Source organism: Epinephelus moara, chromosome 7, assembly GCF_006386435.1.
Source record: "Epinephelus moara isolate mb chromosome 7, YSFRI_EMoa_1.0, whole genome shotgun sequence".
NCBI classification, from domain to species: domain Eukaryota; kingdom Metazoa; phylum Chordata; class Actinopteri; order Perciformes; family Serranidae; genus Epinephelus; species Epinephelus moara.
In genome coordinates, this window is record NC_065512.1 from 16176454 (window position 1) to 16188075 (window position 11622).

Genomic DNA, 11622 nt, shown 5'->3' on the forward strand with positions numbered 1-11622 from the left:
ACCAATAGCATCCTCTGGTGGCAGCTCCACATTGTCCGTGTACAGGAACTCCAGGAAGGAGCGGTACACCGGGTAGGAGAACTGGTCTATTTCAATCACCTCCTTCATGTCTTCATTCCAGTGGGACTGGAACATGGACCTGAAGTGTTCACACCTGCAACACAGTTTGTTTCAGATGTTAACTTTTGAGTTATTTATATTACAGTTTCAGCTGACAGCCGTGAGGAGAAATCCCCCGACCTGATTTTGAGAACTGCTTTGTGGACATAGATGTATTTGCCGTCGACGCAGAACTTCAGGTCAGCTGTCTCCGGGTTGTCAAACTCTTTCTTCAGAGACTGAGCCACGGTCAAGAAGTCATCACGCTCTGGAGGGAGAAAAACAGCCACACAGACACCCACACACACACACACATCCAACCCCGGAGTTAGGACGATAAACAGCAGCAGTGATTTGAATTACTTGTATTTTTGCACAGTTTTCTTTGATGTGTTCCCAACGATTTCCTCGTCAGTTTCTTGCAAAGAAACACAGAATTTGGCGCTTTGTATGGGTCAAACTGTGCACATTTAGTACACTGTGATTGTGAATAAAAATAATATGTGAAGCTGCCTTTGTTTTGGGGTGATGGTATTATGCGTGATGGCTCACCGTCATGTCTTAATGGGACATTTGAATAGAACATCTGCGGCCAGATGCATAAAACTGTCTGTAGATTCACTGTATGTACACACAGACAGAAATATACATCCACTGGCCACTTTATTAGGTACACCTTGCTAGCACCAGGACAAGGTTCTGAAGGCAAAATGGTTCAAACTTAATTTGTAGTTAACAGGATTAAGCATGTAAAACCACTGGTGCAGTCCTTTCATTACTACAACATCACTGGCCACACAAGCCCAGTGTCTTACCTACGGAAAGAAGCCTCCACATAACTGAGGGGGTGGCGAAGCATGCAAAGACATCGTCTGTGCAGGTGAAGTGCGTGAGGTGAGGCAGCACTAAAGACTGGCCCCTGCACTGACCCCACATGTACACCTGACCACTCTGAGTCTTTGCAGCTGACGTGTGTGTGGAGTGACAGGCAGCGATCTCCACGATCCTGTCAGAGAGGCCAGAGGAGAGAATCAGCAGTGTAAGAGACAGCGAGGAGGTGAGGGTTTATTATTGTTTGTGGTGATGGTCTCACTCACCTCTCTTTCTCAGTCATGATCTGGACTGGGCTCAGCTGGTTGCTCTTGTTGCCGGTGCCCAGTTGTCCGTACGTGTTGGCACCCCAAGCGTACAGCAACCCCTCATCTGTTAGTGCCAGGGAGTGGCCGTAGCCTGAGACAATCTGGAGAGGAAGCAAAAAACTTCAGTTGCAAGATACATTTTAACATGAATCACAAACACACAACATGTTGTCGCATTTTTAAAGCACAATGAGCAAAGTCTACTTTAAACTGAATAAATATAACGAAGAATTGTCAGTTTTATTGGGGTGTTTCATGCAGAGATTTACATCAAAGTAAGGAGTGAACACAACGTGAAGAAGGCAGATTTGTACTGACACGGTAAACTTGACACTGAGCTCATACGCAAACTGTTTGAGGTTCTAAAACTGGAAACGCTCTGTTGCAATGTAAACAAACAAAGCTGACCTACAAACAAACTCTGCCTCAGCTCTGATTACATACCAATGCACCCAACTTCTTACCCAACCCCGAAAACCTTTTGTCTCAGTCTGATTCTTCTGTGAGTGATGCAGTCAGAACAGTTCAGGTTATAAAGAATCTGTCTGTGCTCCTCTCACTTGTTTTAAGGTTTGTTGTTTCAGTCGTAAAAAGGTGGCATGGTGTATAAATCTTTGGTAAAATGCATGCTAAAATCTTTTTTCCAAACTTTAAATAGTGATGACTGAATAAGCCACAATCAAAGTTAAATTGGCAGTCTCAAAGATGTTAGTCCTGGAGGATTTGGCGACACCTGCTGTTACGGGTGGAAACAGCAAATGCAGTTTTATCATTACAGGTCCCAGAGCTGTGAGAGCAGCACAACAAACTGGTGTCATTTTAAAGGTCCAGTGTGAAGGATTTAGGGGGATGTACTGGCAGAAATGGAACATCATATCATGAGTATGTTCTCGTTAGTGCAGTGGTTCCCAACTGGTCCAGCCATGAGGTCCAGGATTCTCTTAAGTCATTAGTTCAAGGTCCACACAGTTTAATATATTCAGTCATACTTGTGTTTGGCCATGTCATTAAGTTAGTTTGCTGTCTCTGTAAAGCAGCTGTCCATTAGACACTCACTCTACAGCAGGAAACAGTACTTCAAAATAAAAGCTCTGTGCGGGAAAATCACTGCACTTTTTAAAAAAAAAGAAACCTGCAAATCACCTGTGCTCCATTAAGAATGGAGTTGGGAACCACTGCCTTGGTGTATATTCACATTAAAATAAGAATCATCATGTTTTTGTTACCCTGTTACACCACCATGTTTCTACAGAAGCCCAGAACGGACAAACCACACACATCATATCAATGCTAACAATATCTAAATATGGCAGCTTTAACTTTATTATTATTTATAATCGTTTATAATCTTTCACACTGTGTGCTTCTCATTTGTTTTACCCAAAAGTTCCCTCCCCAGTGGACTTGTCTCTCTTTCAATGAAAGCTTTGTAGCAATAAATCATTTCAATACTTACAAATGTGAAAGATTCTAAATAAAATGACGTTAGCTGGCACATGCAACTTCAACAGAGGACAGAGAACTTTTACATTGACTAAACTGCAATGAAAATGTTCAGATTTTTTTTCGTTAACCGTTAACCTGAGCAAATTGTCTTTATTTAAAAAAAAAAAAAAACACGGGAAGAAGGCAATGAACAATGGAAGAAATTAGTGAAAAGAGAAAATTAAAAACAAGAAAATTAGTAAAAGAAAGAAAGGAAGAAAGAAATGCAGACAAAGAAAACGACCCAAAAATTAGCAAGAAATTTGTAAAAAGACAAAATCAAAACAAGAAAATTTGTAAAAAGAAAGACAGAAAAAAAATACGGACAAATAAAAGCATGACAGGGCTGAATCAGAATGTATTGATTAACTGGCAGCTTCAAACAGATGAACTGGATGTCAGATCTCACTGGTTGAGATGGGCAAATATTTTGTGAGTGTGTAATCTCCCACCTGTTGCACACATAAACCCTGCAGAGCGACAAGGCGACAGGGAGTGAGCTGGTTCCCATTATTTCCCAGTCCAAGCTGTCCGTTGCCGTTGTAGCCCCAGCCGTACACCTGCAGAGACACAAACAGAACATGACTGCTGTGCTGTGGTGCCCACAGATGGATAACACAGTGTTTATAACCGCAGCATAAACTAAACAGTCACCTCTCCGTTGTCCACCACTGCCAGAGACGAGGTCTGCCCACAGACGACACCGACAGCCACTTTGTTCTGCAGGCAGCTCGACACTCTGCGGGGAGTGGGCTGGTTCGCTGTGGAGCCTGAACCCACCTGACCACAGTTGTTGTAGCCCCACGCATACACCTGGCAGACAGGAAGTAAAGGTGAGAAGAAGAATTCAGTATCCCACATCTATTTATTTCAAAGTAAACAGTTATTATGACATAACAAACATTATCATCTACACCCACTTGTACCCTGTGCTGTTAAATTCCAGCTTTTAGGCCCCCTTAGAGGATTGATTAATTGATTAATTGATTGATTAAATTGTTTCAAACAGCAGCTAGGCTTCTTAATCTTTAAGGACAGTTCACCCCAGAATCAAAATTACATATTTTTCCTCTTACCTGTAGTGCTGTTTATCAGTGTAGAGAGCTGTAGAGATGTCTGCCTTCTCTCCAGTATAATGGAACTAGATGGCACTCAGCTTGTGGTGCTCAAAGCGCCAAAACATACATTTGAAAAACTCAATAGTTCCTACATGAAACTGCTCACAACAAGGTCTGTGGATTATCTTGAGTAACCAGGTCATGATTTCTGGAAAGAGACATTGCTGTTGAGTTTTTCAAATGTATTTTCTGTCGCTTTGAGCACCACAAGCTGAGTACCATCTAGTTCCATTATATTCAAGAGAAGGCAGACATCTCTACAGCTGATATCTCCAACACTCTGCAACTCACACCAAAACAATCTAGACTGATAAACAGCACTACAGGTAAGAGGAAAAATATGTATATTTGATTTTGGGGTGAACTGTCCCTTTAATGCTAAGAGGTAGCTGAGTTGTTGGCTGCAGTGTTTATGTAAACTGACACTACTGAATGTCTTTTATAATGCTGTTGTAAGTGTATTCTAACTGCAATTACAGTGACTCAGTTGTACTGATAGTCCCAGATAAGTTCACTACAGGACTGTATGGTATACTGTAGTCATATCAATATACAGTGCATCTTAAAGGAAGAGTCTGACATTTTACTTTCTTGCCGAGAGTTAGATGATAAGATTGATACCATTCACATCTGTAAACTAAGTGTCAAGCTATCAAGTATTCGGCTAATAGCTTAACATGAAGAAACCCCTACAGTGTCTCTGTCTGATGGTAACAAGATTGTTCTACCAGCACCTCTAAAGCCCTGTTTCCACCGAGCAGTACGGTTCAGTTCAGTTCAGTTCAGTTCAGTTCAGTTCAGTTCAGTTCAGTTCAGTACGCTTTTTTTCCATTTCCACTGTGAAAAGTTGTGGATGGTACCAATGGATCCGTTCTGTACCGTTCCCATTTTTGGTCCCCCTCTGTTGGGGTACCTAGCACACAGATCTGGTACTAAAAGGTGGAGCTGTGAACACTGCAGTCTGATTGGTCAATAGAGGACGTTCATACTGTGGAGAGTTTTATTAGTAGACTATAACTAAGAAAAAATAATTTAATTCACTGGGCCGACTGCCGGCAACTTTTAAGGTGGAACATTAACTTGTAATGTTACTCAATGCATGAGTTGACGGCGTGAATCCATCAACACACTTTAAATTTCACTGTGACAACTTTGACCATTACTTTAGTTTTTATATGACACACACTTTTCGTAATGAGTGGATCTTCAAGCGTTTATATATATCAATTTCGGCCGGATTATGTGAACTGCATATATTCTAAAAAAAGCATCATGGAGTGTCGTTCCTGTGGGCTACAGCAACACTAAACCCATGAGCTTGCCTGAGAAGGACTAAATGCACAAAGCTGCTATTTTTAAATATCCCATGGAGAGAGATTCTCACTGCAGCCTGTTTTATTTTGTCCTGAAAAATGTCTCGTTCTGTGAACGATAAACGAGGTGCAGACTGATGGAGGAAATGCAGTGAGTGAGGACGGAGCAGTGAGTGACAACAACCCCACCCACATTTAAGAGTACTGTTTGCAGTGGAAACGCTAGGGTATAGGTACCATGTCTGAAGGGTTACTGTTGGTTCTAAAGGTACTACACCAAAAGTGTTTGGTGGAAATGGGGCTTAATTAACATGAGGGTTTAGGTACCAGACTTTTTCTTGGCCAGCACCAGTTGCCAGGCAACCACTGGAGAATTTACAGGTCGCAGCCAAGAAACAGTCTGGTTGGCTAAATTAGCTGTCAGCTGGTGGTAGCTTCATAGAGTGGTATCCAACCTCACATCAAACACTCTGCAAGAAAACCAACATTTCCCAGAACGTCAAATTATTTCTTTGACAGCTAAAGGCATCTCATATTATTCAAGATCCTCTTTTGAGTTTCAGCCGCAGTGAATAAAACATTCTGTTGTATCTGTGAACCAGCAGGATACCACAGTGTGCTACAGTACAAAGCTGACTATGTTTGATGGAGTCTGAAGCACAACAGTGTCCTCAAGGCTGAGCTTGGTTTCGTAAGTTTTCAGCTCAGAGGGATCAACTGCTGCTGTGTTTGGACTCGGGGCCCTGAGATGGTCTGTATGACTAAGCACCGCCTTTGGCCAAAGCTGAATCACATGTGTCATTAGAAAGGTTTTAAACAGGTTTCCACTCTGCTGCACGAAGACACTCACTTCTCCTGAGTCAGTCAGAGCCATAGAGTGGTGAGAGCCACAGGCCACCTCTGTGACCTTCTTATTCAGCAGGTTGGCAGACACCAGCACTGGAGCCACTCCTTGGTTGGTTGTCCCATTTCCCAGTTGGCTGTAACCATTATGACCCCAGGCGAATAGCTCTCCGTCTGAAACACACAAAGATTAGTCATTCTGCAGCACTTTTTAATCCAAAAGGAGGATTAAACTTTTTTTGTGCAGCTACCCTCTGTGGCCAGCAGGATGTGAGGTCCGCTGCCGTAGCTCAGGCTGACCACCTTCCTCCCGCTCAGAAAGTCCAGCTTCTTGGGGACAATGGTGCTCTGGCTGTCCCCCGTTCCCAGGCAGTTACTGCAGTTCAACCCAAACACGTACACCTGGGTGTGGACAGAGGAGAGACGAAGGAGAGGACATGTAATGTGGATCAGTGATAAGCAGGGCTAAGCAGAGCCGGCCTCCGTCAGCTGAGTAGGTAGCAGGTCACATTCCAGACGCACAAACATCAACAACAGCACTGATAAGAGCACACACACAACTCGGGACAGAACAGCGCTGATACAGAGAGGTGACAAGCAAGGACACCAGCCGACAGTTTACTTTGATATTTACTTTAACATTAGTTATTAAGGAACCATACCAAAGGGTCTGCACGTTTCAGCTGACAATTATAGTGGCCAAAATGATCATGGCTGTCAGTATTATCATGGAACAAGTTATATTTTATATCGGTGCATGAGCAACCTGTCTTTAAAAAATGCTTGCTCAAGTGTCTACATCACTGTAGATGAAGACAAGGGACCAGTAGCATCCCTGTGTTTGTGTGTGTTGACAAAATCACTTGACGACGCTGACTCCCGCGTGCGCATGGCGAGAGAGGAGAGAAAGAGAAGGTGTGCTGTTGCCAGAGGAGCCGCTGACTGAGTTCCCTCTAAACGGTAAAAAAGAGTCTGAGAAGTCCGGGGCTGTTCATAAAACATTCAGGACGCCACAGTTTATTCCACACTACTGAAGCTGCTACTCTGTCTGGAACCACCGCGGAGTCGGTAATAATTTCGTATTCAGCCACGCTTGTTGCTGTGCAAAACAGCATGACCTGAGTATCACCAGATGAATTTTTCATGTGATATTAAAAATGATACCAGTATTATCATGAATGAGGTGATATGGCACACCCCTAATGCAACCTCCTCCATTTTGCGTAGCCTTGATTCAGTGTACAAAGTCACTCACTCCTCACTGCATTCTTTAGGGTTTGGTGGGTTGGACATCATTGACGACTCGCAAACAATACTGGTATATTTTTATCTATAAAGCAATATTGGGCAAACGTCCGGCCTACCTCTGCTCCCTTCTGTGTGTCAGCTCTGGTCGTTACCAGCTACGCTCCTCCAGGTGGTTGCTCTTTAATGTACCCTGGGTTTTAACACATCTGGGGAAACTGCATTCTACTACTCTGCACCGTGGACATGGAACAATCTTGCTCCACTGTGTTCACCAGTTTGTTCCTAACTTTGTCTGTCTGCTGCTTGGTTCTGGGCTGGTAATGTGCAGTGCTGGACATAGCTGCCTGTTGTAGTTAGAAACGAGGTTGATAAGAACAGTGGGAGTGAAGCACAATAGTGAAGCTGCTGGTGATCAAACCGAACAATAAGCTGAAAGACAATAAAATGCTCCGCAGAGCTGAGAGCAGCTGATGAGCTGGATGATAAATGTTTGTAGGTTTTTCACTTAGAGCAACACCTTTGACAGAAAACGAAGGAATTTGATCCACTCTGGATAAACATATTGATTTGTACAGCTTTGAACACATTGCCACATCATCACCATGCTGCAATACCTATAACAGACAAGAAATAAAGCACCGTAAATGTTCTCTGTTGTACTGTCACGATGTTTTACTCCTCTTGTTGAGTGAAATCGAATTCTAAATGAGCATAAAGTGAACACCCACATTATACAGTCATCTTAAGTACAGTAGTAATATAAAATAAATAACCCTAAGGTCCTCCAATTATTAGTTCCACACCAGTGATGATGATCAGTGGTGAGCAATGACTTCCCTCGCGTGATTCACTCCACAACCCTGTTTCCCCACTGACCGCTCACCTCATCATCATTGGTGATGTAGATGGCCTCATTAGCAGACGTTCCAAACACGCACGCTTTCCGTATGGTGGAGAGCTCCTGGGGGCCCATCAGGCTGAAAATGGGCCACTTGGTTACATCCACCATGATGCATTCGCTGCGAGTCTGTGGCGCAGGCGGTGGGGTGGAGGGATGACCCTCAATCCAAAGGCAGAGCAGGGGGCAGGGGCGAGGGGAGGGCGTGAGGGGGCAGAGATGCCAGTGCTGCAGTCGCTGTTGTGAGTGGATGGGAAAATAGACAGTCAGGGAGCATCACAGACATATGTCAACATATATAAACACTATTTCAGTCAATGCGCTTAGTCACACTAACTTCAGTTGAGAAAAGAAAAACTTGACATTTGGCTCGAGGTTTGAAGGGTAAGTTCTGTATTTTTCAACCTGATCTCTTTTTCCCATGTTATGTTTGTGTCTGAGTGACTAATGGGGAACGACGATTTTTAAAATTGCTCCAGTATTGAGCGAGCGTGCTGCAGCCTGAGACTAAGAGTACTTGTTTTTGCCACTGACAGGCTCAGATTATTATTCTAGCGAATACAACATTATCAAAAGGATCCCTACAGAGATAGACCTTTTTTAAAGAGTAAGATCCTTTTTGTTTAACCAGAAACAGCCTGCCCTGCTAAACGTACCAGACTCCATTCAAATAAACAGTAAATTTAGCATGTTAAGAGCCAACATAATTACACATCTAAGTTGTTGAATTAAGGATTTATTGCAACCAAACTAGAGTTGGTGATTGCTGGAACAGTGCAAAGATGAACCAGAATGGTTTTTGTGAGTTTAATTTTGACCCTGTCAACTTTTAGGATGATGAAATTACTGTTTTTTTAAATGGAGTCTGGTCTAGTCCCTTTACGATCAAAGTGAGAGCTGCGTCTGCATACTCAGCGTAAAGTCAAACACGTTCTCAGTGGGTGTTGGGGGTTGTCCCTCGTCACCAATCCATTTCATGATATTCATGGACAGGATCTCAGGGGGCAGCCGGGGGGAGGAAGCGGTCCGGTTTGGGGACCTCAGAATTGCGTCTCTGCTTTTTGAAGATGATGTGGTTGTGTTGGCTTCATCATACTGTGATCTGTGTTTGCAGCCGAGTGTGAAGCGGTCAGGATGAGAGTCAGCACCTCCAAGTCTGAGGCCGTGGTTCTCTGCCAGTGACCAGTGGATTGCCCCTTCCGGGTGGGGAGAGTTACTGCCTCAAGTGAGGGAGTTCAAGTATTTCAGGGTCTTATTCACGAGTGAGGGTAGAATTGAGTGTGAGATGGATCGGTGGTTTGGCGTGGCGTCTGCAGTGATGCGGGTGCTGTGCTGGACTGTTGCGGTGAAGAGGGAGCTGAGCTGGAAGGTGAAGCTTTTGATTTACTGGTCCATTTACGTCCCAACCCTCACCTATGGTCATGAGCTCTGGGTAGTGACTGAAAGAATGAAATCATGGATACAAGGGGCTGAAATGAGTTTCCTCCGTGGGGTGGCTGGGCTCAGCCTTAGAGACAGGGTGAGGAGCTCCGACATCCGGAGGAAGCTCGGAGTAGAGCCGCTGCTCCTTTGCGTCAAAAGGGGTCAGTTGAGGTGGTTCGGGCATCTGATCAGGATGCCTCCTGGGCGCCTCCTGTTAGAGGTGTTCTGAGCACGTCCCACTGGTAGGAGGCCCCGGGGCAGACCCAGAACTTGCTGGAGGGATTACATATCTCATCTGGCTTGGGAACACCTCTGGGTCCTCCAGGAGGAGCTTGAAAGCGTTGCTGAGGAGAGGGGCATCTGGGGTGCTTTTCTTGGCCTGCTGCCCCCGCGACCCGTCCCCGTATAAGAGAATGAAAATGGATGGATGGAGCTGGGTAAGTTTGGCAGCGGCAATTTCAGGGCTGTTTGTGGTTCAACAAAAAGAATCTTACTCTTTAACAAAGAGGTCTGTTTCTGAAGGGATCCTTTCCATAATTTTGTCAGACACTTATAATAATAATAATAATCTGATCCTGTCAGTGGCAAAAACAAGCACTTTTAGAGGACATAAATTGATGGGGCGAACTTGCTCAATTCTAAAACCATGTTTAAAAAATTGTTGCCCCCATTACTTACATAGACACAAAAACATGAAACTGACCCATTATCTTTGGGGAAAGGCATTTTACAGCAAAGTCTAAGCACTCTGTCTTGTTTAAAACCTTTTAAATGTTTAAATAAATCGGGACAAACAGGCTTCACACACATACAGTGATGTTCATCTGAAGAAATCACACTGAACCCATTCATAATCTCGGAGAGGAGATTAGTGTTACATTATCTTAAACAGATCAGGGCCGGTATGTGTAAAGCTCCTCAGAGTGAAATTGTGGTCTTAAGTGTGTCAAAATCCTAGGAATTATATAAATTATAATCAATAATATGTGCCGTATATAAACATTCCTGAGAGTTAGGATTTGGCCTCAGCTCCCAAATTATTTAGGAGAGCTCTGGAGGTTTCCTGACCCAGTTAAACGTCACCAGCAGATGGCTCAGTGAGATGAACAGAGGCAGAAGAAACACTCTTAAAGAAACAACTTTTTTATTTTGGAAACCAATGTTTTTGAAACCACGGTTCAATGTTTGGGACCACTCATAAGACCACGTGAAAGTAGTGAGACAGGAGAGACAGACTGTGGTGATGAGCACCAAAAACAGTTTTGTATATTACAGTCCTGTTTATCACAACCAACACTGGTCAGATAAACAGTATATGGTGGCCAAACACAATAACAATTCTGTGAGTTTATAAAGAATTTGAAATCTTTATCCCTCTCATCCAGCGACTATATTAAAACACTACTTAGATACAGTATCAATGCTGTAAAAGTAACAATAATCAATGATACACAATAATACAACACTGACAGGGGCCATTCCGCTGCATGAAGACTGTTTACACTGATACTCAAATACATTTTACTGATTACGTTTCTGCACTTAAGTAAGACTGTTATAACTAAGTACATTTACTCAAGTACTGTACTTTGGTGCAAATTCAAGATACATGGTACGTGGTATTGTAAAAATCTTAATTAACAAATAAATCATGATATTATTTTTTGTTCCCAGAGAGATATTTACAAGCCATTCTGCAGTATATAAAGTAGTACATACACTCACTGCCCACTTTATTAGGTACACCTTGCTAGTACCAGGTTGGACACCTTTTACCTTCAAAACCGCCTTAATTCTTGGTGTCTTAGACTCAACAAGGTGCTGGAAACATTCCTCAGAGATGTTGGTCCATATTGACATGATGACATCACACAGTTGCTGCTGATTTGTCGGCTGCACATCCATGATGAGAATCTCCCGTTCCACCACATCCCAAAGGTGCTCTATTGGATTGAGATCTGGTGACTGTGGAGGCCATTGGAGTACAGTGAACTCATTGTCATGTTCAAGAAACCAGTTTGAGATGATTTGAGCTTTGTGACATGGTGCGTTATCCT

The 11622-nt window shown here is 43.3% G+C and overlaps 1 protein-coding gene across 1 annotated transcript in view; it reads right to left on the reverse strand.

Moving 5' to 3' along the window:
- Positions 1-11622, reverse strand: part of LOC126393484 (RCC1 and BTB domain-containing protein 1-like) — a 17730-nt gene that overhangs the window by 3322 nt on the left and 2786 nt on the right. The window contains exons 3-11 of the mRNA XM_050049672.1: positions 8129-8380; positions 6249-6399; positions 6005-6171; positions 3378-3536; positions 3176-3283; positions 1197-1339; positions 915-1105; positions 241-367; positions 3-154 (exon numbers count right to left, since the gene is read on the reverse strand). Coding sequence (XP_049905629.1) covers positions 3-154; positions 241-367; positions 915-1105; positions 1197-1339; positions 3176-3283; positions 3378-3536; positions 6005-6171; positions 6249-6399; positions 8129-8254 — 1324 coding nt within the window. The 5' untranslated portion in view covers positions 8255-8380. The remainder of the gene's footprint in view (positions 1-2; positions 155-240; positions 368-914; positions 1106-1196; positions 1340-3175; positions 3284-3377; positions 3537-6004; positions 6172-6248; positions 6400-8128; positions 8381-11622) is intronic.